At 40.0% G+C, this 27470-nt stretch overlaps 1 protein-coding gene and 1 long non-coding RNA gene across 5 annotated transcripts; one reads left to right on the top strand and one right to left on the bottom strand.

Annotated features, from left to right (window-relative positions):
* The first annotated feature begins 39 nt into the window (after positions 1-39).
* LOC129732500 (zinc finger BED domain-containing protein 4-like) lies at positions 40-23569 on the top strand. Of its 3 annotated transcripts, XM_055693434.1 has the most exons (6): positions 15346-15450; positions 15510-15600; positions 21782-22078; positions 22134-22644; positions 22698-23015; positions 23076-23569. In XM_055693434.1, the coding sequence occupies exons 4-6, from the start codon at positions 22627-22629 to the stop codon at positions 23394-23396; spliced, it is 657 nt and encodes a 218-aa protein (XP_055549409.1). In that variant the 5' UTR covers positions 15346-15450; positions 15510-15600; positions 21782-22078; positions 22134-22626; the 3' UTR covers positions 23397-23569. The 3 variants fall into 3 exon arrangements, with proteins under 3 accessions (XP_055549425.1, XP_055549409.1, XP_055549415.1); XM_055693450.1 differs by lacking the exons at positions 15346-15450; positions 15510-15600 and adding an exon at positions 40-108; XM_055693440.1 differs by lacking the exons at positions 15346-15450; positions 15510-15600 and adding an exon at positions 17878-17935.
* Positions 23128-25198, bottom strand: LOC129732513 (uncharacterized). Of its 2 annotated transcripts, none has more exons than XR_008729279.1 (3): positions 24275-25198; positions 23975-24217; positions 23128-23915 (listed from the first exon to the last, which is right to left on the bottom strand). It is a non-coding gene; the product is annotated as an uncharacterized LOC129732513 (long non-coding RNA). The 2 variants fall into 2 exon arrangements; XR_008729278.1 differs by having other exon boundaries at positions 23130-23915; positions 23979-24217; positions 24275-25196.
* Positions 25199-27470: the final 2272 nt, after the last annotated feature.

Below are 27470 nucleotides of genomic sequence, written 5' to 3'. Positions count from 1 at the left end.
TGCTTGACATCGATATTATCGTTTATTTTTTGACGTTAACGATAATTATCGATATTATAAGGGTGAGCACAAGTCAGTGCGGCTGGTTACTGGAGGACAGAGTCTATGGTATATAGAGATAAGTGACTTTTCACCTACGCACACTAGTAAACGTGTAAACCCGTGTATAGTTGCTTTTGTTTCCTCAAAACTTCAGCAGCTTCTTCCGATTTCTGATCACGAATGAAAACATTTATTCAGAAACAAGTTCAAAACACATAATGAGTGTTCAACTGAATATTTGTCCAGCTGCTAAAAACATAGCATTGCAAACAAAACAGCTATTTGCAAATATTTTCCTCAACTAGTGGCACAAACACATTCGTACGTAAAAAGGTCTATAGAGTCGCGCGAAGAGAAAATCTATCGTTTCGGCAACACAGTTTTTGTGCCGTTTGTTGCCAAGAACTATACAGTTCTGTTTTTCACCATGCATAAGCGAATATCATTTTTTGAAATTCTTCACAAGGTACACAGTTTTGAGAGATTACACCGGTGATGTTTTGTTAAATTTAAGTGAACCAGTGTACAGGTTTAATGTTGGATTAAAATGTGTAAGTAAAACTTCGGAAAAAACACATATTCTTTATTACGCTCAATTACGACACTTTTCATCCACTCCTAACATTATCACCTTGTTTATTTACATTGCTCGATTGGTACCCTCGTTTGACACTGATTTGGTTCCTTTGGTTTCATCTTTGCGGGACTCTTAAACATAGACTCTGCTGGAGGAAACCCAAAAGAAGGAGACCTCACCTACCCTTCCCCAGGAGTTGCTTTTGCCGCTGGGTATTTGTTGCTATTCGACAAGATTAAGCATTGTTGGGGGTGGTGTAAAGGTTCGCCCCGGATGTCACTGAGTTTCTGAGAAATAATGGTAACTAAAAAGGTATTTATAGTTTTTAGTTTCCTATGAACAGATGAATTCGACAACTCAGTACTGGAGAACTTTAAAAAAATATCCAAACTTTTCGCACCATCTCATAAAAAGCAATGACACGAAATTATAATAAAATGTATTTTCTTTGGCTTGCCAACTCCTATAATATGATGTACATGCATAGCGGCAGTCTATTGGTAATTCTCTGGTAATTGTTTAGTTTAACTTGGAACTGTTTAAGTTTAAAGTATCTGTTACCCAACAAACAATTTTTAGTTCCACTAAAAATCCAAATCAACGAAATTGTTGCGCCAAAAAAAGTATCCTGATTTATACAGGGGGTGGAAAAAATAATTGAGATAAAAAAAATTCTCTCGAATTTTAAATGGCCAGAACTTTACGAAAAATGAATCAATTTTGATAACCAGTTTCATTCCACTGGCAAACAGTATTATATTAGTATTACTTGGGAACTTGGTGTGACCATCCTACACCGAAAATGTTTCGGATTTCAAGAGTGTGTGCCAAAGTGTACATTTTTGCAACGCATAGAACGTTTTAGGCAACTAAATTGTCTATCTAAAATACTTCATTTAAAAAAATCTGAGACCACCGATATTCTCTAAAATCATTTTTTGTTTTTAAATTTATGTTTTTTTCAGAGTAGGATCTTAAACTCATTTTTTTATATTTTTGAAGTAGGCTGACCAGATTTTCTCGGGATAAAAACGGGACAAACGGGTTCAAAAAACGGTACACATGTTAACATTTATTTTTGAAATTTTTTTCCAACCAAAGCATGCAAACAATTGGGACTGCTTCGATGAACTTACCCCATCCTGAAGAGTGCAATTTTCAGCAATGAGTTCCTGAAAATTGTCACATGATGATCGAAATTTTGACTAACAATTATCATGGTCTCAACTTTCAATCTGACCTTTTTAAATGTTAATCCAGATAAATTTTCAAACGCAAGTTTGCAAAGTTGCTTGGTTTAATAAGACCTACACACCCACAATGTTCGATTGAATTCTGCTAGAGTGCTGCAAGCTCAAAGAAAATTAGTACCCAACAGGGAAAAAAACGCCAAAATCAACACCCATACTCAATAATCTGAAACATTTCCAGTGACCCTTGGTCACGTCCAGTTCTCAAGTTATACTAGGAATCTAGGACAGTTTTCCAGTAAAATGAAACCTGTTTTGTCTGAATTGATTCATTTTTCGTGAAGTTTTGGCCATTTAAAAATTGACAGAATTTTGCCTGCTTCAATTATTTCCCTTATAACACAACTTTCAAAATGAACTTCGGCTTGAAACTACTCCGTAGAAAGCACTCCCGGCGTAAAACTCAAAGACTTTCCAAAACAAACTGTTTAACTCGTCCGGTAGTTTGAATTATCATTCGCAGTATCGTAAGATTTGTCATTGCAATGGGCGATATTGTATCGGTATCGGAAATATCGATACTTTTGAGACGATATTTCGATTTTTTGGATCGATACACAAGCGTCCGATACTCGACCGTATCGATACTGAAAACCGCGATTTTTGTATCGATATACTTTTATGCATACGGACCACATCCCTGTCACGAACGTCATCCCCATACATTTCGCTTGAAGCCGTTTTTCTCTGGCTCTCTGGCTCGATTATACGTCAAAAGGCTGTCAGTGCTTGCGAAACAGCCGATTAAGCTCCGTCCATGCAAGATCAACTGTTGCTGCAAATGGTGTGAAGTAATGCAAAAAGCGAAAAACGATTGTTTTGTTTTGAACGTTTTATGGATTTTGTGCAGGACATAAATGGTCACGTTCAAACATGTTTCAACACGTTCCGGATAGCCCTACATTCAATATAGTTAGAAACACGCAAAAAATCCGTACAGTAACACATGCGGCGCAATGAACGGAGCTTATGACCATATTTCCAACGGTAGCGTCATCATCATCGGCGGCGGCTTCAGGAAACTGTTGCCATGACATCGGTCTGATACGGACCAGCTAGCTGACATCGCGCCATGTTACAAGGGCTAACAACTCAATGTGTACACGAGATCACCGCCACTTTTCATACGCTATGTTATGCTGTCTGTCAGTGTCAGTGGAGCCCACACATCGTAGAACCGCTGCGATGTTGGCTGCGATAAAGCAAAGCAAATCGGATAGAGATGCCAGCTAGTTGATACGAGCTGGAACCACTGAAAAGCTGCCACTGTCAGTATAAATATCGCACAAGTCTATTTGCACTAGCAAAACTTAAGCCTGTATAACACTCTTTGACCAAGCGTCTAATATTTGGCACTTTTTGACAGATAAAAATTTGGTCGAAGATAATTATTTGTCACTCTCCAATTTTAACATGAGGCAAACACGGGCAAACAACAACCATGATGTCAAATAAATTTGACCATTATGTCAGAAGGTCAGAAATTTGACCATTAGACAAAGAGTGTACTACAGGCTTCAGATGGAGAAATAGATAGAGAGAATGTTGTGAGCCAAACGAACTGTCAAAATCTGAGCCAAACGCAGCATAGGGCCAAATTCGAAATTTGTTTTACTTAAGCCACACATTTAAAGTCAAAAAGGAGTGCTTAATAATAACGTGTTCTCAAATACTTTCAAAAATAGGCATAGCTCTACGTTGCATTATTAAGCCACAAAACTTATATTGTTTCTCTGACAATTGATTAAAATATTGTTTGTTTACATTTATACTAAGCTTCATTTGTTTTTTTTTTCAATTAATTCTACGTCTCTATTTTTGCGTTGAAATGCATCCACAAACCCCTCAAACGAAATTCAACGTTATCAGAAATGATGTTTGGCTTCGATTTAGTTGGGCCATAACCCAACGAGCGGGAGCCCAACTAAAACGTAGCCCAACTAAACATAGCCCAACGAGCGAAACTTGACTGTATTTTAAAAACAAATATAAGTTTTCTGGTTACACTGCTCAGATCGAATATTTGCAAGCGGAAACTAACACATGCTTTCCGTCGACACAAGTTAGAGTACAAGTGAAAAAAAAATTGCAATATTATTTATTAGTTAGAAAAATTCAGCGGTAGACTTCACTATCTTATTTTCGCTGACATATCTAACTTTTTTATGTCATCAATTTCCTCTTAAATTAATATGGAAGTGTGTCAATAATTTATACAAATAAGACGGGAGCTTCACAGCCCATTGGGCCAGTGAATACAAATCTTGAAGATATAAGTTGTTTAATTCATTTGTTTGCCAAAGCTCAGAATTTCTGCATTGCCTGTATGTATTTGTTTGTGAAGTCTTTTGATTCATGCTGCTCTAGAGAATGCGGATAGATACCAGAAAAACAACAAAAAGTCAGCACATCAAATTTTCATTGCTGGAAACCACCAAAATTTTGCTGATTTTTGGTGTGCTGTGCTTCCAGCAATCTGTTCAGCAAAATGAAATTTGCTAATTATTCAGTAGTGCTCAATTGCATAAAAGTGACAAGTCGTTTGCTGCATGTTCGGTAAAACAAAATACAGCTTGCCGGTTGTCAGCTATGACAATTTGCTGCTCGTTCAGCAAAGCATAAATCAATTTGCTGGTTACCCGTTTATTCAATGTTTCCGTCAGGCACCAGATTCCATCCGCCAACCGGATCATAGGCAAATTACTGTTGAACTAGAGATGTATGATTATCATTTCAACTTTTAAGTTCATCTAGCCCAACAAGGACTTAGCTATGGTCCCATATTCGCTATCAGGAGCTTAGCGATGATCCCGTACCAGCTGCACAGCGATTTGGCGTGTTTTACTAATGACGGCTTGACGTAAATTTTTTGACATATCAATTCTTTTGCTGGATCCCTGCAAACATTCATTTACTGTTTTCTGTTCAGCAAATAGTTTTGCTGTATTTTCGCGAATCACTGAATCGATTACTGGTTTTCAGTAAATTCAGGGTGGCCACTCAATATCAATTTTCAATTTCCCGGTTTTTCCAAGTTTTCCCGATGATATTTAGTGAAATTTCCCGGTGTTTTATTTTTAAAACATATGAGAAAAAAATCAATTTTCACATGCTTATTTGTGCCTTGCAAAAATAGTGTTACAAAACTATGAAAAACATTCCTCCTTCATCGTGTTTAGCTGTTTGTCGACTTTAGCAAGTACCTTCATGGTGATCTGCTGCACAATTTTCGCCCTCTTTATCTCCAAATCGTTGACAATCTTTGCCTTCTCGCGCTTTTTTGCTTCCTTTTGCATCTTTCTCTGTCAACCTTCTTTCGAGCTTGTAGTGCTTCTGTATCAGGATGCCAATGAAATGCGTGGGATAAATTCAAGAGTTGGGGCATAGAGTTTTTGTGTTCTAGAAAAATGTCCTCAGGCAAAACTTCAAGCGGACTTTGGGAAGAAGAGCCTCAGAGTGACCAATGAAAAAATGCACATGAACTGTCAAGATGCATTTTGCAAAATCACGATCTGTTATTTCAAAACATTTTTTTTTTTTTCGAAAAAAATTCGATCCTGGGATTTTAAAATTTTCGAGCTGGGGTCAATGTATTGTATAAGAAATTTTCTCATGGTCCGTAAAATAAATTCAACTGACACTCTGAATAAACAATTTAAAAAAAATAATAATTTAGCTACTGTTTGTTTTTGATATAGAAAAAAAACTGAGAAATCTTTAACAAATAGCTCTTCAAGGTGGCGTCTTTCCCCAACAAAATCAAGTAGTCAAAAGGTCCAACACAGAATGAAAAAATTTTTTTAGCTGCTTTTTGCTGCTTGTGGTTAAAATCATACCAAAAATCGGGAAGTACAAACCGGCTAGCTCCGTTCCGGTCCGGTTCGAAATAAAATCGAGACTCGAATTTTCCGGTCCTATTTGGCTTTTGACCGGATTCTCCCCGATGCGATGTCGAACACTATTCACAAGAAGTTTCAATACGCCTCCCGCGACGCTGATAACTTTTTGACTTCTTTAAATTCTGACAATATATGTTACGGAACAGTAAATTTATCCACCTGATCAAGCCTGATTTTATTTGACGCAGATCTTGCTGCGAAGCCGCTGTCGACTTTAACTGAAACCAACAACCAGCTTTCCCCTAGCCGGCAGAATCATGCCAGTTAGGTAAACATGAAAAAAAAAACAGGGTCTCATGTTGACATTTCCTCAGAAACTGTTGAACGAATAAAGCGGCAGACATGAAGAAGAATGATTTTCCCGGCGTGAAGCCTAATTTCCCGGTTTTCCCGTATTTTTTTTCCCGGTGATTCGAAATTCCCCGCTTTTCCCGTTTTTCCCGGTAGAGTGGCCACCCTGAGTAAATGTATTTATCAAACATTCAAAAAATGATCTCAACTATAGTATCGATACTTCTGGTATCGATACTTTTTGACCGATATTTTGAGCATCTCGATACTTTTGGTTATTCAGGTATCGATACTGAGGTATCGATACTCTCCGTCGTATCGCCCAATGCTAATTTGTCATTCCAGGCCTTAACACCATGGATACGTTGCGGCTGCGTTTGCGGCAATTTGACAGTAAGCCCATACATTTACTGTCAAATTGACGCCAACGCAACGCAAACGTATCCATTCTGTTTGGGCCGTTACTATAACCGCAATAACGTTTGCGGTAAAAAAATGGACAAAAATTGCCGATTTCATGGGTTTCAAAATGGCGTCAAAAACAGACATCGTGCGGCACTTTGTGGACGCCGGGTATGCCGGTTCTGGCATCTACAACATTTTGAAACTATTGGAAAATGATCAGAGCATCGAAAGAAAACCCGGTTCTGGTCGGCCAACTACCCTGAGTGACAAGAAGCTTGCTGATAACCAAAAGGATGCTGAAGAAGAAGACCGAGGGAAAAGTGACTAAATCGTTGCGTGCACTTGGCCGAGAGGTTGGTGCATGCTCTAAAACTGAAAAAGTATCTGGAGAACATGGACATGCATACAAGAAGCTGCAGTCCCGACCACTGGTCTCGGAGCTGCATGCAATGACGCAGCGACAGCGGTTGAATAAGATGGTCAAGTCGATTTTCCCGGCGAATCGCGACGTGGCAGTGGTGATGGGCGACTAGACCTGTCTCACCCTGGATGGCAACGACTAGCAGGGTTCTTCGTATTTTACCTCCCCCACGAAGGAAGTGAGCACCGAGGTAAAGTTTATTTCACAGACCAAGTTCCCCAAGAAGGTGCGGCTGTGGCTGACAATCAGCGAGAAAGGCATATCAAAGTTACTCTTCTTTCGCTCCGGGCTGGCCGTGAACGGGGAAATTTATAGTACGAAGTGCCTGACAGACGTTGCGTCGTTCATCAAGAAATACCATAAGCGCGAAGACACGGTGTTCTGGCCAGATTTGACGTCGGCCAACTACTCGAAGCGATCGTAGGAGGAGATGGAGCGGCTGTATATCGATGTGGTACCGAAGTCGGCGAATCCGCCCAATGTCCCTTACCTGCTTCCCATCGAGAATTTTTGGGCAAACTTGAAGCGCAAGATCTATTCCAACAATTTTGTCGCGAAAACGGAGGAGGAATCAATAAAAAAACGAAGAAAGAGCTTAAAAACATGGCTACACGCATGTTTTCGTCCGCCATGGCAAATGTTACGGTTAACTGCCGGAAGGCCGCACGCAAGGACGTAATATTGTTTTGCGAGGAAGCTAATGCAATGCTTGCATGGGAAATTCATCCAACTCAATTATCTGTCATAGTTTCTTTTTCATCACCATCTGAAATCTCGCCAAACATGTGAAAAGGGCCCATGTGCCATATGTAAACAAGCCACAATTTCACGTTTTTTAATAAATACAAGCTTAATCTACCCGTACAAATAAGATAGTTTGATTAAGAGTAAATTCTTTTATCAATAAAGCTTATTGATAAGGGCAGATTTCGCTTGTATTAATCAAAAAACGAGAAAATTTGGCTTGTTTACATATGGCACATGGGCCCTTTTCACATGTTTGGCGAGAAATAGTTTTTTTTTCATCATCTGAAAAAAAAATTTTTTACCGCAAACGTTAGCTGTCAAATTATCGATACTTATCGATAATATCGATAAAACCCCAGGAATTACCGATTGTTATCGATTTACGTTTTGGGCGATATTTCCCATCACTAAACGTTAGCGGAGTGAAAGAAATATTTTAGGGATGGGAAACCTATCGATAATTATCGATAGTATCGATAGTTGCCGGCTCTCGATAGAATCGTTAAGCTTTCCGCGTTATCGATAGTTATTGATATTTTCCTCGCATTGGCATTTATACTCCACAATGATGCCAGAACTGAAAAAATACATTGGCCTAGACTTTGTTTAAAGAGAATTCGATGATTGTTTGCTTTCACATGAAATCCTCTCGAAAATTGTTAGAAAATCGAGGGATACTCATTTTCGCTCACTCTACCTTATACGGATAACGACAAGATTTCGCCTAAGTGCGAATTATGTGTGCGAATAAACTTTTAAATATTGTTCCTGCAACGGGAGCAACATTTTGTTGTTTTTCTTCATCTGGTTCTAGCTGTCAAACTATCGATAATTATCGATAGTTATCGATGGTATTAGGGAATTTATCGATAATTATCGATAGCCATTTTAGTCGATATTTCCCATCCCTAAAATATTTACCAACTAACATTGGGCGATATTGTATCGATATACTAAAAATCGATACTATAGGGTCGATACTTCGATTTTTTGGATCGATACTCGGCAGTCCGATATAGTGTAGTATCGATCTAAAAACCTCGATATTCGTATCGATACCGAAATATTTTTATATTTATGAAAATTTACACGATTTACACACACGTCGAGATGTAAGCCTGAACCCACGGTGCCATGCCACTCCTTCGATTTTAATTAAACAGGTTTAAGGAAACTGATATCTTTTATCCTAACCTTTATTGTTGCATGAAAACAACTAAGAATAAATTAGATGGCTAGTGCCCCTTTCCGGGCCACACACATATAGTAGACATAGAGCAGTTGCATCGTCATGCTTCTTGCGTCCAGGAATACCAGATGTGCAGGTTTTTGGAATCCGTGTTCATATTTTTATTAATTTACAAATAGTTGCAGTTTTCTCAGAGTTACTGCAGATTTTTTTCCCGAGTCTCCGTATATTTGCGCAGACTTTCTCAAAATGTGTACAGGTTTCTACAGACTTTTGTGCATAGTTTTGGCGAATTACGGGCAGATTTTCATTTTCAGGTTTCAAGCAGACCTTTTAAACCAATCTGGCGTTTCTGCTCGCGACATGCTTGCAAGTTTAAAGTGAAGTTGGCACCGGTAGTAAGCGTGTTTAATTTCGTTGCGAAAACAAAAATTCAAAATGCCCAAAAAGAGTGATATTTGGCGTATTTTTTATAAAATCGAGTTTATCTTATGCAGATTGTAAGCAATGTGGCATAATTTTGAAAACTTCAGGGAACACAGTGAACCTATGGAAGCATTTAGAGCGGCTCCATCCCAAGTTAATGAATGTTAAAAGTACACTTCAAGCTACCGTTTCAAAGACAGCGATGAGTTCAGTAAGTAAAATGGATATATAAGTAAATAATGGATATATATATATATATATATATATATATATATATATATATATATATATATATATATATATATATATATATATATATATATATATATATATATATATATATATATATATATATATATATATATATATATATATATATATATATATATATATATATATATATATATATATATATATATATATATATATATATATATATATATATATATATATATATATATATATATATATATATATATATATATATATATATATATATATATATAGGCAGAGCTGTATGCCACCACGGGTCGGTATTTGGCGATTACCGTAGGCCACGAAAGTGCTAACTGCAAGAACGCAGTCCCGGACCATCAGCGAGAGCTAGCCTAGGTTGTGGTGAGACTCAGGCATTGGGCCGCCGAATTCTCACAAAAGCCACATTATCCGGAAGCAGCTCTGACGGAGCGAATAGTGCCGCTCCCACCACCCAAATGCACTAATTCGCCCATTGGGATTGATGCCAGTAAGTTCCCAATTACGGTAACTGGTCGCAACGCCATATGATAAGAGTCGGATTTCGTTTTCGTACCACGATTCTGGGCTGGCACCTGCGCCGAGCTCTCTTAGTAAGGTCGTGTGTCAACGGCTTGAAACGGCGAGACAACAACCGGTGCAGGGGTCTCCGTCCCGTAAAACCTGGCAGGCCTTCCAGTACGTTCCATATTCATTGCCCGGTGGGAACCGGGCAGGAGTGGGATCAGATGTCCTTTCCTGACTTGCGCCGGTCGGGGGTGTCATAGTTGCTCATAAGGCGCTATGGCAGCCGCCCCTAGCCATGGCCTCACTGCTTCGGCATAGACTACCATGGGACCAGATAGGCGACCACTCCAGTATGGATAAGGATAGCGGCTGGAAGGGGGACCCACTTAACAAAAATGAATAATGAACATAATGAAGATCAACAATTGGGCGCAGATGGGTTGAAAAACCCGTTTGCACGAGGAGGCATCCAGAGGTCTCCGCCGAGAAAGGCGGAGATGGATGCAGTAAAGGACGCCTGCAAAGACGGCAAAGGCAGTACGCCTACCGGATCGACGCAAGACATCGCAGTGGCTGGTCCACTGTTGATAAAGGCGGTCGGAAGACAGCGAGACACGCTACCGAAGGTAGTAGCGGTGTCGGAGCAGCTCGATGCCATAATCGAGTTTGCGAAAAGTCGCACCAACACGACGAAGTACCTGAAGCAGGCTCTCTACATGCTTCGGTCCTCCGTCGATGCTGCGAAGAAGGAGCACGCCGAGCTCAAGGCAAGAGCGGTGGCTGCAGAGAAGAATGCAACGGAGGTGACCGGAAGGGCGACGAAGTCGGCCCAAACGGACACCTGCATGTTTGCAGCGGTTTGCGCCTCCGGGTCAGCCGCAAAAAGAGCAAGGCAGTCTCCTGGGGAAGCCCCCGAGAACAGCAAGAAACGGTTGGTTGTGCTAAGCCCGCGAGATAGCACACCAACGGCCTCCAAGTCCGCCGAAAAGTCTGCCGAAGTGGCAGCTACGGGAAACCCTTGGGTTACCGTGGGAGGAAGGAAGCGCCAAAAAGACAGCAAGCGCAACGACGAGAAGGCGACAAATCGTCCAAAAATGGGAAAGAAGGCGCGAAGCAGGGGCGACGCCCTCATACTCAAGACGGAGGGGTCCAAGTTCTCCGAAGTCTTGAAGAAAATGAGAGGCGAAACCCAGCTCAGGGATCTGGGAGCGGATGTGCGGACCATCCGTCGTTCTCGCACCGGCGAGATGATCCTTGAGCTCCGTAAGGATGCTAAAAACAAGGGCGCTGCAAATTCGGGCACTCACCTCAGAGGTGACTCTCCAGCTCAAAAACCTGGATGAAATCACCGAGAGGTGCGATATTGCACAGGCCCTCAAGGAGAAGTGCGGAGTGGAAGTAGCCACTGGGGTAATTCGCCTCCGAAAGGGTCCAGCGGGGACCCAGGTGGCCACTTTCCGGCTTGCATCGGCCGATGCAACTCTGGCCCTGAAGACAGCCAAACTTAAGGTTGGCTGGTCAGTATGTCCCCTGAGCATACTCCAGCAGCCGGACGTTTGCTTCAGGTGTTTCGAGGGAGGACACAAGTCCTGGACCTGCAAGGGGCCCGATAGAAGCCAGTTATGTAGGCGTTGTGGTGGTGCTGGCCATAAAGCTAAAGACTGCGGGGAGCCTCCCAGGTGCTTGGTATGTACTGGAAAACGGGACGCCAAGCACTTTATGGGAGGCCCACGGTGCCCAGCCGGTAAGGCGGCCACGAAACCACGGGCGTGAGGGTGACACAATTGAACCTGAACCATTGCTATGCGGCACAGCAGCTGCTATACCAAGCAGCGTCTGAGTCGCGGTCGGACATCGCAATCGTATCGGACCCCTACTGCATTCCTCCCGGAAACGGTAATTGGGTTGCAGATAAGTCCAGTACGGCGGCCATATGCACGACCAGCAAGTTCCCGGTTCAGGAGGTTGTGTCAACCTCAAATGAAGGATACGCGGTTGCCAAGGTGGACGGAGTGTTCTACTGCAGTTGTTATGCTCCGCCGCGTTGGTCTATCGAAAGGTTCACCCAGATGGTCGATTTGTTATCTATGGAGCTGACGGGACTAACACCCTTAGTAGTGGCGGGCGACTTCAACGCTTGAGCTGTTGAGTGGGGAAGCCGCCGCACGAACCGGAGGGGTCAGATCTTGTTGGAAGCTTTGGCAAAGCTCAACCTAGATCTGGCCAACGTTGGAACCAAGTGTACTTTCAGCAGAAATGGTGCGGAGTCGATCATCGACGTGACGTTCTCCAGCCCAGGACTGATCGTGAACTGGAGGGTAGACGATGGCTACACCTATAGTGACCACCAGTCGGTCTGCTATAGCGTAGTCCAGAACGTGAGGCGGCAGGCGACGGGTAGAGCCAATACTCCGACCGTCCGCGGGTGGAAGACATCGCATTTCGATGCCGAGGTATTTGCAGAAGCAATGAGAAGAGAGCGCAAGGGGGGCAGTTGGCTCCGCCCGAGTGCTGACCAATTAGTTGCCACATTATCGCGGGCGTGCGACGCCACCATGCCTAGGACCCGCCAACCTAGGAATGGTAAGTCACCGGTATACTGGTGGACCGACGCGATAGTGGACCTCCGTAGCGCGTGCCTCCGTGCAAGACGGATGTTGCAACGTGCACGTACCGATGCACAGAGGGTAGAGCGTCGTGTAGTATTCGGATCTGCAAGATCGGCGCTTAAAAGTGCGATAAAGGCGAGCAAAAGGGCCTGCTTCGATAGGCTATGCGCGAGTGCCAATACGAATTCGTGGGGCAACGCCTACAGAGTCGTAATGGCGAAGACCAAAGGCGTGTTGGCGCCTGCAGAGCAATCACCAGCGATGCTGGAGCGTATCATCGAGGGACTCTTTCCACGACACGAGCCAAATCCTTGGCCTCCGGTTGCTGAGTCTCACGTCCGACGTTCCAGTATCTCAGACACAGACCAGGGATGGTCGGCCAACCTGCCGGGCATCCAATCCGTGAGAGACGGCAGCCGTACAGAGGTTGTGGAGGAGGTAAGGGTTACGAATGAGGAACTCATCGTGATCGCCAACTCCCTAAAGGTGAGCAAGGCACCGGGACCGGATGGAATCCCGAACTTGGCCATCAGGACGGCCATGAAAGTGGCCCCCGATCTATTTCGAGCAGTCATGCAGAAGTGCCTGGATGACTGCCTCTTTCCGGACAGGTGGAAGCGACAGAGATTGGTGCTGTTGCCGAAGGCTGGGAAACCGCCAGGGGACCCATCGGCATACAGACCTATCTGTCTGCTGGACACTACGGGCAAGGTGCTTGAGAGGATTATCCTTAACAGACTGGTGAAGTACACAGAGGGTGTAAACGGTCTGGCAAGTAACCAGTTCGGCTTCCGGAAAGGTAGATCCACGCTGGATGCTATTCTCTCTGTCACCAAGACGGCAGAGGTAGCACTCCAGCGTAAGAGTTGGGGCATTCGCTATTGCGCAATCGTCACGCTTGACGTGAAGAATGCATTCAATAGCGCCAGTTGGGACTCCATAGCGCTCGCGCTTAGGAGCATCCACGTACCGGTGTCGTTGTACAAGATTTTGGAAAATTATTTCCAGAATCGAGTACTAGTTTACAACACGGAGGAGGGTCAGAAGTGCGTCCCAATCACCGCAGGGGTACCGCAAGGTTCCATCCTGGGCCCGGTGTTGTGGAATGTCATGTATGACGGGGTGTTGAAACTAAAGTTCCCTGTAGGGGTTGTGATCGTCGGTTTCGCAGACGACATCACGCTAGAGGTCTACGGCGAGTCGATCGAAGAGGTCGAGTTGACGGCCGCGCACTGCATACGCAAGGTCGAAGACTGGATGCACTCTAGGAAACTGGAGTTAGCGCACCATAAAACGGAGGTTACGGTTGTGAACAACCGCAAATTAGAGCAACAGGCGGTGGTCAGAGTCGGTGACTGCACCATTACCTCAAGGCGTTCCTTGAAGCTCTTGGGGGTTATGGTTGACGATAAGCTCACATTTAAGAGTCACGTCGACTATGCCTGTAAGAGGGCTTCAATGGCCGCTGCAGGACTATCTCGAATGATGTCCAATAGCTCAGCGGTATATGGCAGCAAGCGTAAACTTCTTGCCAGCGTGGTTTCGTCCATACTTAGGTATGGTGGGCTAGCGTGGTCCAAAGCGTTAGGTACCAACAGTCATCGTCGAAAACTGGAAAGTACCTACAGGCTCATGTGCCTGAGGGTTGTGAGCGCGTACCGTACAGTGTCATACGACGCAATCTGCGTCCTGTCCGGCATGATGCCTATCAGCATAGCCATTAAGGAGGATGTAGAATGCTTCGATCAACGTGACACAAGGGGTATACGAGGCACCAGAAGGTCATTCTCGATGATCAGATGGCAGCAGGAATGGTCCAATTCCGCAAAGGGTAGATGGACGCATCGACTTATTCCGGACGTATCCGGATGGGTCGGGAGGCGCCATGGAGAAGTTAACTTCCACTTGACACAGATTCTATCAGGTCATGGTTGCTTCAGGCAGTATCTACACAGATTCGGGCATGCGGGGTCCCCCATGTGTCCCGAGTGCGCGGATGCGGAAGAAACTGCTGAGCATGTCTTCTTCGTGTGCCCTCGTTTTGTGCATGCGCGGAGCGACATGATGGTAGTGAGCGGGCCAGACACCACTCCGGACAACCTAGTTCGGAGGATGTATAAAGACCCAAACATTTGGAGGGCGGTTTGTACAGCCGCCTCTCAAATAGTTTTAGAATTGCAAAACAGGCGACAGGTTGACCACCGACACGCCAGTGTTAGCTAACGGCCAGTCTCCAGGTTAGTTAGCTAAGTTAGCAAAGAGATCTATAGAACCAAGAGGGTGCACAGAGCACAAAAGCCGCTCCCCGAAGCAATACCTAGCGGTGGTCCCGGGGAGTATTATGGGCTGGAGACTGGAGGGGTTTTAGTGGGTCCGGTCACTGATTCAAACCAACCCCACACTCCCTGAGGTTGGTCACCTCAGGGGTTTGGATGCAAATTTCCCCTCCACCTGAAACAAAAAAAAAAAAAAATATATATATATATATACATATACATATATATATATATATATATATATATATATATATATATATATATATATATATATATATATATATATATATATATATATATATATATATATAATATATATATAAAACACAAAAAATAATTAAAACATTTACGTAGGAAATAGAGAAATTTTCCGGTGTTGGGAAGCAAAAGGATGTAACGCTGCTTTTCAAATTCAAATACGAGTGCAGTAAGTAAAAAATATATGATATGTTCTGAAAAGAAAAAGTGATCAAAATATATATTTAGGTGACCGATGAATCCTCTACCGGGAAGCAAAAGGATGTAACGCTGCTTTTCAAATTCAAATACGAGTGCAGTAAGTAAAAAATATATGATATGTTCTGAAAAGAAAAAGTGATCAAAATATATATTTAGGTGACCGATGAATCCTCTACCGTTGAAAAGCATAGGGCTAATCCACACTCTACAATTAAAGATGCATTCGCCAATGTCTCTGCGTTTGGTGGTAAGTATAAACATTACAAATTCGTACGATAAAACTCAGCTTAAAAAAGTGCTTAATATCTATATGTGTATGTGGTATGTGTTGTTGTGTGTATGTTTGTTATATGTGTGTGTGTTGATGAGTTAGTATATATGTGTCATGTGTGAGTGTTCCAAATAAATGGTGTTATAGCCTAGCTTATATATTAAATATAGATTAAAACGGCGGACTCGAACTGTGCAAACGATGTTAGTATCTTATGAAAGAACTTTTTTGAGACTCCTCGACCCAGAGTCGATTTGATTAACCTTGTTATAAAGTCTTATGAAAAGATTTAAGGAGCTTATCTACCTATCAATAACAACAAAAATAACAAAAATAAGATCTTAAATAATTTTAAAATGAGCTTCCGACAATTTATTTTTTGTTGCAAAATGAAATAGTACACTAGTAAAAAGTTGAGCGTATTGCACCAACAATCCAACCTATCACGAGCTCGCTTTCTTTAACTTACATTCAGCAACTGCTAGTTCACTACGTAATAAACATGCAAAAAATTAACTTTGACTTTCATTCTGGCAGCTGTGAGATCACACATTTTTTGCGTGTTAATTATTGGCAACCAAAAAAAAACTTGTATTAGTGAAATCGACCACTAATTTCTATTTCAGTTAAAGGTTACAAGACGGAGCAGTTGAACGAAGCCTTAATGTATATGATTGCGACGGATAATCTTCCGCTACGAACAGTTGAAAAAAGAGGTTTTTTGCGATTCACGAAAACAGCAGTAGGGGTAAGCGGGGTAAGACCGCCCCCTTAAGCAATTCTGTTTATAGAAAAAAAAGTTGCGGCTGCAATTTCATTTTTTCTTCGCTAAGAGGTTCTTCTATTCAATACCCGCATTAAAAAAATAAGAACTGAAATATTTTTGTTTATTTTCCAGCTTATTTTTAAATTTTAAAAATTCATTGAAAATGTGCAGATCTTTTTTATGAATATTTTTAGGGCCGAAACGGTTGATTCTATCGGTATAGTGTCTCTGACAAAGTTGTAGATGGTATTTTTTTTTCTTTTTAAATAAAATATACACTGTGAAAAATCTGAAAAAAATTTTTTTTTTTCTAAGTTTTAACTTATTTTGTTTTCTGATTATTCAAGTTCAAATCAATGTTTAGGTACCTTTTTTGGTTTTCAAAATAAATATATTTTTCAGAATTGGGGTTTTTCAAGATATTGAATTCATAATATACCTATCTTTAAGCTAAAAATTAAAACTCATTAAACCAATCTGTATGATTCTTTTGAAGACTTATTATGTATAGAAAAATACTTATAATTATTATTTCTTTTATTTATATTTTCAATTTTCTATGTTTTTTTTTTTTGAAGAACAAAATTACCAACGACTCTATACACCAAATAAACCGTCCAAAAAAAAATTCTTCACAAAAATTGAGCTATTCATATTTCTATTAGTCCATGATCCAACAACCATAAAATTTTAGCTTACCTTTTGTAGATTTTACAGGCAAAAACATGTTTTTTTCAAAAAAAATTGAAAAAAAAATATATTTTAAATTTTATTTCTATAATTTTTCTTTAAATTTTTTTAGAGTGTGTACTTTTTTCGAAAGTAAAAAACTACTATTTTCAATTCTGCCGGAGACGTCATACCTATCAAACACACCGTCCAGGCTCTAAAATTATTTTGGTTCATTAACACCATTTTCACACAGCTTTACTTTTTTCAAAAATAAGTCTTGTTAAAATATATTACTAGAAAAGCTTAAACCAAATCGAAAATGGTCGATTAACATCGATGTCTTATGTGGCTTGAAGTTGCTTTACTGATTCTGTAAATATTCCCTTTGTAGTGTCGAGGCATTTGGGTCTTGAAGTAAAACAACAAGCAGTTGGATTCGTGGCGGTTTTACCCCTTGTATAGTGGGCGACTTTACCCCCAGTGGAACATTTTCATATTTGACCGAAAAGTAGTCAAAATTACAAGATTACTCACGGCCTTCGATATTTCCGAGAGAAGAAAGATTCAGGCAAGCCATTAAACGTATATTCACGAACAAAACAATAGATTTTTAGACTGAAAAACCTTAAGTCCCGTTGCCGCAAATCAATAGCGCATTGACTAGTTGCCAGCTGAAAGGTTATTTTTGATTATTTCTGTGACCGTTCGTGCACTATCAAAACAGCAAAAAGGTGCAAAATGTTATGTAATTATACTGTAATAGACTCGTTAAAGAAATTATTCAATTATTTTATAACTTGGTAGTAAAACTACGGTGGGCGGTCTTACCCCGCAGGGCGGTCTTACCCTGTTTAACCCATACCTCTATACAAGGTGAGCAATTCCATAAAAAATGTCCCCATTATATTATTGCACAGATGCTCCTATGGGCTAAAGATGTCATTTTTGAAGTAGAATACTTCTCTCAGGAAGTCCGGCTACATAGGGATATGAAATGAAAATCTAAAACCGAAAAAAGTGAAAATATGTCCAATTTCAAATGCTAATAAATCGGTTAGTATTCGATGGATTTCCTTCGTTTTTGCAGCAATAGATTGGAAAATCTTCTAAGATTCTTCCCAAATGAAGATAATTGTAATTTTTTTATTCACACTATTGTACTATTGAAAATAGTCAAGCCTTGTCAAAACTAAAAATTCGACCTCTGATTGGTCGTTATATGATTGCTTCCCGAGCACGGTCGACAGAATCATATACCTTGCAATTGAATCATATACCATGCTCTTTGGCCTATACAAGATCCTGTTTCAGCCGAAGCCGCTCATAATAGTGCTAGACAGCGACAACAGCGGTCGTCCTCTCTTAGCAGCAGCACTAGCAGTGCAGTCGATACCAGCGATGGCGGGAAGCGGCCACAGCTGTGGCGTAGCAGTGGATAGCGCACTAGTTGCAGCGGATTCCAGCAACGATAGCAGCTGGGCCAGCTGATGCAGGGACAGTGGATACCAATGGCAACGTAAAGCGGCCACAACTGTGGCATGGCTATGAATAGCGAACTAGTTTCAGCGGATCTCAGCATCGATAGCGGCTGATGCAGTGAGGCACTTTAGTGAAATGCAGTCTCTGTGCGATAGTAGTGGGCACTAGTAAATGCATTTAATGAAAAGTTGACTTTTTTTGACAACACGTGAGCTGTCTAGTTTTGAGTGTTAAATCAGCTTTTCGCTGTTTACTTTATCACAACGAATACTTTGTTCGCACTCTCAGTGATAACGCAAAGATGTAATCGGCATCTTATCCGATACTAAATTGAACAACAAATTGTCTTTTTCAGGATGAAATAAAAACCTTATGATTAAAGCGTAAATGTTTTCTCTTGAGTAAATTTACATTTTTAAATTTGTAAAAGTTATGAATTTTACTTTATTTCCGTGCCTCAGAACGTACTGAATTCCGGAGTGATTCACGATTAGGGCGCAACTAACAAAATGTAAACAAATGATTTTATTACACTATTGGTTTCGAAAAGACTTACGAAATTCATGGCAAGAATCCTTTCTTTTGTATAAATCGATAAAATTATTTAAATCAAGCATTTAGTGAAGGGCGATAAAGCAGTTTACCCAAAACAAAAGATACTTTGGAACTAGGCCCTTTACATTGTTTTGAAGCAACGGGCTTATTTGCGAAATATTTCGTTAACAGGCGACAGCAAAGGGCGGATCAACTTTTGTTTTCAAAAGAAAGGCGCATTTAAAGGGGCGCAACTGAAGAAAAAATAAAAACAAGGCGAAAGAAAGATGGGCGTATCTCGTTATTAGAATGCTTTAAGGCGAAATAGAGGTGGGCGAATCTCGTTGTCAGAATGCTTTAAGGCTCATTAGAAAAAGGTTAGAAGAAAAGCGCAGATTTAAGCCATTGATGCACAAATTTAAAGTAGTATTGTTAGGAAACTATAAGCCAGGTTTATTTTATGTCGAATTTTGGTATTGATGTTAATGTTAGTCACTTCCTTTGAAACTACGATTTTAAAATGTACTTGCAAATTTTCAAACTGATATTCCCCAATGTTTATCTTTTGTCAGTTGCGCCCTTATCGCATATCACTCCGGAATTATCTTTTCCTTCAGTCATGAGTACGCCATCCGAAAAAATTTCATCACAAAATTTAAAAATTGTCAAGCCCCAACCATGACAAGCAACTTACTATATTATTGAAAATGGTCAGTCGTTGTTGAAGCGTAAAATTCGATTGATCTGATGAGTCAACGTTTGTATACTAGAAAAAATGACTGACACGCAAGCAGCCAGGTTATCTTTCTTGTAAAAGTATTCTACTTCAACCTTGCGGTCGTGACTTTGCACACAACATTCCTGTCAATTTTTTTGAATCACGACTAATTTTTGAAAATGGTTTATGTAAAAAAGGGGTTATTGATTGATAATATTTTTAGAGCCAGACGGTTTGTATTGTAAAAACAAATTACATATCTCAAAAAGCTAATTTTATATTAATAGGTTTTAATTATTTTATGAAAACTACAAAAAATTAAAAGCCAGAACGGTTTGTTTGATTGGTATAATATCTTCGGTAAAGCTGTAGATAGTAATTGTGTATAACAATATGCACTGTTTTTTCAGAATTTTAACTCATCTTTTATTTTTCTAAGTTCAAACAGTTATGAATATTCAGCTAACATTGTGTTCAGATGTTCAAAAAGCGGGTTTTTTTGAGATGTTTAATTTATAATATATTTTTGTTTTGTTTTTCCTAAAAATATTATGTATATTTTTTCTGGAGGGACTGGTAACAACTTTACCGAAGAATACCCATTAAACAAACCGTTCTGGCTTTAAATTTTTTAGGGTGTAAATTTTGTTGGGAAAGACCAATATATTACACTGGGCGACAAAAGCGAAAAAAATGTTACCCTAGAGCTCAAACTAGTTGCCCTAAAATGAGTATAGCTTTTTAACCGTTATTTGCTTGACGGGGTATTTCATAGTTCACCTCAATCAATAGTGATAAAAATCAGTGACATCCCAAAACTCATTAAAAGACAACTTTTGATAATATTAGTTTTAATATAGTAACAAGGGACGGTCAATTGGGGGACTTGATTTTTTTACCCCTTACGTGCCCGACGGAGTACCCAGGTACCCACAAATCGAAATTCTTGTAACTTTTGCAATTTTCATCCGATTTCGATAGTTTTAGCACCAAAAGATTCAGTAACTTCTCTACTTTGAAATCAATACCAGCGGTGCCCTGATTTTTTCTTTTGTTTCCGGAAATCCGGTTTTCCGGGGATATGTTCCGAAACAGGAATTTTATGAATTTTTGAACAGAATCTTACAATTATTGGTTCAGAGTTCATAAAATTACTTCCACAGCCCATTTTTTATGGTTTTGGGTGCAATGGTGATATTCCCTTAAAATGGTCTTTCCGGAACAGATTCCACCGGGGCTTCTAGTGGCCATAAACAATTAAATAATACAAGGTCGAATACCATCCAATATGGGTATTTTCAGAACCGGGTTTATATCTAGAGACCGGAAAACGACCCCAAATGCCATTCTAGATTTCAAAATGACAACTCCCGGTTTCTGGAAAAGAACCAAAAATGGCCGATTACCATTCTACATGGGTATTTCGGAATCGAGATGATGCCCAGAGTCCGGAAATCAACTCTAGACGCCATTTTGAAATTCACGATGGTGACTTCCGGTTTCCGGGAAACAGCCAAAATTGACCACCTCATATGAGCACTTTCGGCATCGGGATGATGGCCAAAGACCTGAAAACGATACCAGACGAACCAGAAGTCACCATTTTGGAACTAAAAATGGCCTCTGGAGTAGTTTTCTGGTCTCTAGACATCATCCTGATTACAAAACTGCTCATATTAGGTGCTATTTGGTCACTTTTGGCTGTTTTCCGGAAACCGGAAGTCACCATCTTGAATATAAAAATAGCATCAATAAAAAATATAATATAAAAATAGACCTCACACCGATCAAATAAACCGTTCTGGCTCTAAAAATATTTGTAATCATCAATATCATTTTTACATTAACCCTTTTCAAAAATTAGTGATTAAAAAACACTAACAGCACATAATGACATCTTTAGCCCATAAGAACATCTCTGCAAAGTTTCAACAAGATGAAAAATGTTCGTTTAAAATGGTTTCTCTATATTTCGTGAAATTGCACAGATACCAAGTCGCAAAACAATAACCAAAATGCTAGACGAAAAATATGAGACACTTAGTGAGAAAATCATGCTTCAAATTTAATTATGTGAGAGATATAGTATAACAGCAGATGTCTGGACTGACACAGGTAGCAATAAAAGCTACCTGGGGGTAACGCTTCATTACCTAGAAGAAAATCGAACATTAATGAAATCCATCGCACTGGTGGCACGGTCATTGGAGAGATCTCATACAAAAGAATATTTGGTATGTGAGCTCAGAGCATCATTCGCCGAGTGGAATATTGACATAAAAAAGGTATTATTTTTTCATAATAGTAAACGCTTCCAGTATAATGCCTCTTGTTTTTTAGATAAGTGTTCTGGTTACAGATGGTGGGGCCAACATGGTTGCTGCTGCCAACGAACTAGTTGGAAAAAACACCACATGATTTGCTTCGATCACTCTCTCAGTCGAATGGTGACAGTGGCTATTGAAAAATCGAAACAGTTTGCAGATCTGTTGGCAAAAATACGTAACATAGTCACTTTCTTCAAGAGATCAACGAAAGCAGCGGATGATCTGAGAAGTTTACAGAAGAGTGGTGGCAAAACAGAAGGGGAAATTAGAAAATTAAAAAAAGACGAACCAACCAGATGGACCAGCAACTTTGAAATGTTAGAAAGCTTTATTCGGTTGGCGGAGTTTGTTGGCGTTATCCTTTTAAGATACGCTCATGTTGAAATGCTATCTGGATCAGATATGACAGCAGCCATAGAAGGTCGCGATATTCTCCAGCCTGTAATGCATGCAATAACCGAGCTCGAAGCGGAGAAAATTTCTTTGGCGGGAAAAGTCATTCCTTCATGAGTATGGTGAGAACGGTAAGTTTCGTTACGTTGTCTTTGATAAAATTACACTTCACCCCAAATTTCAGATGTTGGAATCATTCAAACCTAAAAGCGAATGCGTAAAAGGATTTAGATCTGCACGTTTAGAGCAGTTTGATAGTCGTTTCGAGCACATCGCTTTTGTGGACGGAATCGCCATTGCCACCTTATTAGACCCTCGGTTTAAAGTACTCCACCTGAAACCGCTGGCGTATGCAAGGGTTGTACAAGTGGTGTCGGACATGATGAAAGAGTCAGAGAAGAAAGAGCGGGGACAGTTAGCTTCAAATACTGAAAACACCAGCAGTCAATCGAAATCGAATCAAACTCATATCCAAAATATATGGGATATACATGATCGTATGGTAAATTTTATATACTATTTTGTTTTACATTAAGCATTAAATTAAAATTATATTCACAAGGTGGTGGAACAAACGGCACAACTGGAACCTGATCGACCAGGCGGAGTATCAGGCGAATTGAGAAATTTTCTTCACCAAAAAGTGATTTACAGATCATCCGACCCACTCGAAGCATGGAGTGCGATTAAAAGCGAGTATCCGCATCTGCATCCAATTGCCAAAGACTTCCTTTCACGAATGGTGACGTCGGTTCCGGCAGAAAGGATGTTCTCACGGACTGGCAGGACTTGTGAAAACAGATATAGACTTAACGCTACAAGAATGGCTAAATTATCATTTCTAAGTTCGCTGCAAGACACAGATTGGTTCCTGGACACATAATCAAGATTCCTTTTCTGCTATCACCTTCAAATTAATGTAAATATTATAAACTCAAGTGGAGATAATCTCCCTTGAAAGAGAAGTAAGAAAAATATAAACTTAAGTGACTCTATTTTTTTGTTTCAATTAGTTTAATAATAATTTTACAATAAACATCTTACACTCAGTAATGAACTAGAAAAAAATTCCAATAGACTAACAACTGATTGGCGACACTGGTCAAGTTGCAAAATCTAGAGAAAAAATCCGTTTGGAGCATCCGTTGCATATGCTTGTTTGTGGTCACCATTGTGACTCTTCCATATTGCGATTTACAAACCTTCAGCCAAATCTATGCGAGTCGATGCCTCCAGGGCGCTGGTAAGATCGATGGAGGATGTCTGCGAGGTTTGCTGATTGATGCTTTTGGAACTGGTCGATGTTAGTTTATCACTTTTGTGGTGACCATCCGCGGGCGCACCCGGTTGTTTTTTCTTGTCGGATAATTCGAACTTAAACTGGGTTACTGGTGACTGCGGTCTGCAATGCGATCATAGTAAAAACATTTTTTTTATTCCATATATTTCAAGTATCAATACAAACAAAAAAATTTCAAGTGAAGTTTTTCTCGGCCATGAAGGAATCATAACGTTTGGCATACAACTTTTGAAAATGTTCCTGCCACAGGAACTGCCTATGATTATTTCATCATCCTGGATGAATCCGAAACAATCCGCACTGCGAGTAGCCTATTCGCCCGCGACAAGAAACTCAGTCTTCATCATATCGGAAGTATTGGAATGGTTCCGAACGAAGATAACTGTTGACTGATGTAACAGGTTCTACAACAAATATTATTTTATTTAATGGAGTGTTGTTTTTAGAAATACATTACGTACGGTTAGGAGATACGATTCTTGATGGATGATCATCACCTCGCCTTGCCGAGGACTCTTTCCCCATTTCTCTGACGACAGTTTAATTTCCGGATTGTCTTTGTTATCTGCGATGTTGATTTTGACGATTGAACTATGCACGAACCATTTCAATTCCAGCTAGTTACCCGCTATAATGTGATTTGTTTTTAAGCTAGTAGAATGTTTCAGTTTTGATACCTGGTTGGTCGCCCTCATACAACCAATCTTGACTCACTACCACTTTGCGGGTTGCGACATATGTAGCGATTTTGTTACAGATACCGTGCTGGTATTACAAACATAATTCACGCTGTGCCATCGAACGATCCACTTTTTCGTAGCCGCACAGACAGTTGATGACTTTTTCTTTTTTGCAGATAAAATCATAACTTCTTCATTTTCGTTTATAAATCTTGGACTGCTAATTGATTGAATCATCACCATGCTATCTACAAATGGTTGCATTCGTCGTTTGGCTCGCTTCTGCATCCTTCTTGTCTGTAGAAGCTATCATTTATGCCGCCAGCAGTGCTACCCCCAACAAACGAATGACAGATTTTGTCAGCATCAAAATAAATTATCGTGTCTTGAGTCCAGCTTTATTTTAATATTCCTCATACGACTTAATTTGTAAATTTTATTGAATCACTCCAGCGATGTTTCACCAATAGCATTTAGCAGCCTTTTGCCATTTCTTTTTCCAATTTAATGAATTTAATTAGCACTTCACAGCCATTTTCTACCGATTTAGCAGCAAGTCCTGCGTTTGATTTTAGATCCCGAGATAAAGGTTATTACTAACTGACTTTTAATGTGATTTTTTGTCGATCAACGACAGCTACAAAAATGAAAAACAGACCAAAACTACTGTTTATGTGACATATGTATAAACAGAGTCTAAAATAAGAGTCCCGCAAAGATGAAACCAAAGGAACCAAATCAGTGTCAAACGAGGGTACCAATCGAGCAATGTAAATAAACAAGGTGATAATGTTAGGAGTGGATGAAAAGTGTTGTAATTGAGCGTAATAAAACATATGTGTTTTTCCGAAGTTTTACTTACACATTTTAATCCAATATTAAACCTGTACACTGGTTCACTTCAATTTAATAAAACATCACCGGTGTAATCTTACAAAACTGTGTACCTTGTGAAGAATTGCAAAAAATGATATTCGCTTATGCATGGTGAAAAACAGCACTGTATAGTTCTTGGCAACAACCGGCACAAAAACTGTGTTGCCGAAACGATAGATTTTCTCTTCGCGCGACTCTATATACATAGACTCTGTGTATAAAGCTATGTTCTAGTCAGAGATGCCAGAACTATTTCGGGTAAATCCATAGATTCTACGGATTTACTTTTTGGTAAAATTTCGAAAAAGAGCGAAAATGTATGTCAATAATCAAACGACGGAAGTACATAATTTCGGTGTCACTAACTACTAACAACCATATTTTTTAATGGGATTGAATCGTGGGAAAATTCGCTTTAAATTCATTATATATTTTTATATTCATAGGGATAGCAAACTAAAAAATCCGTGGATTTCCGTATATATTTTCAAAAATCCGTAGATTTTTGTAGATATTTTGAAAAATCCGTGAATTTTGTCTACGGATCCGTGTATCCGTAGAAGTGAAACAAATACGTAGATCTACGAGGAAATCCGTAGGTCTGGCAAGCCTGGTTCTAGTAGAGTATCGGGTATCGATACTGGCAGTATCGATACTCAACCCCCGATTGTTCACGCATATCGATACATCTAAGTCTCCTGTATCGATACCGCAGTATCGATATTTTATGCAGTATCGCCCAATGCTATTACTAACAAGCCTTGGCCAATACCGTATCGATACTTTTAGTATCGATATCAGAGTGCCACACTGACGGCAGATTAGCAATATTGTCCTTTCACAAAAAAATTAGAATGCAGGGTATGTTGAGGAAAAAGAAGAAGCAGCACTCGCAACTGACAGACATCTCAAACACTGGTAAAAAAGTGCTGTAAGGAATAGCACTGGATACACGTTCAACTGGGGATAGTGAAATGTTCGTAATTGAAATACAAAAATATCCGAATAAGTTTTATTCTCTACACCTCATTAGTTAATTGGAGTCTTTTCATTTGTTTCTTAGGTTTTCGTTTGCCTTGATCGAGCAAAGAATATCATATTCATCATCAAAGGCATGTACGATTTATTGCCATCAGCGATGGGCACCATTTCGCCTAATTTTAGATCGGTTAGTGAATATGATACGACAACATCGGGTACAGGTTTGTTAAAGTTCGCATGCTTTTGGTGATTTAATGTATTTATCACAACAATGCCATGACTACACACTTAAATTTTTTTGCCGGGTCTCGGTAATTTTTGCCGAGAACGGCACCTTTGAGTGCTCGGTTAGAAAAAAAATGACAGCTGTCACATTTTTTTCGAAAATCTCGGTTCAATCTAACTGAAGTTTCGGCACAAAATATTAACGAGCCGAAATATCAGTTAGGTGAACCGAGATTCACGAAAAAATGTGACAGCTGTCATTATTTTTTTAACCGAGCACTCAGTGGTGCCGTTCCCGGCATTAAATTACCGAGACTCGGCAAAAAATTTTAAGTGTGTATGTCTATAAAGCTCAATTTTGAAGATGCAGGAGACAGACATAGAAACGATGCGCTGTAGACTTTTGCGGTACTGGAAAACATTTATGTTATCTCAGGAAGCAAATTTTCAGAAAAAAAAGTCTTTTTTAAGCATAGGAATTCTCAAGCTGGAACCAACAGAAGTTATGGGGAAACTAGGCCTTCGAATTTCGTTAGCAGTAGGGTTCAGAAGCTTCGGCTTTTCGAAAAATGTCCTCAAAGGTAAAAATAAATTGAAGCTGAGAGAGTTCCCAGCTGAAAAATATATAAATAATTTTTTTACCACAAAAGATCAAAACAATGATCGCAGTGGTCCAAATCTTACAAAAAACACTAGATTTTAACGTTTATTGCATCTCTAAGAAATTTGGCATCACAATTTTTTTAACGAACATTTTTTCATTGGTAAAAAAGTATAATTTTACCCGCACGACTTCCCGAAGTCCGATTGTGCTGAAATTTAGAGTAGTGACTTTTTTCGAGAAGACGAAACTCTTGAGCCGTACCTCTAAATCTCTGAACGAAATTCAGAGGTC

The sequence above is a fragment of the Wyeomyia smithii genome, chromosome 1 (assembly GCF_029784165.1).
Source record: "Wyeomyia smithii strain HCP4-BCI-WySm-NY-G18 chromosome 1, ASM2978416v1, whole genome shotgun sequence".
NCBI lineage: Eukaryota > Metazoa > Arthropoda > Insecta > Diptera > Culicidae > Wyeomyia > Wyeomyia smithii.
This window is presented reverse-complemented; position numbering and strand designations above follow the sequence as displayed.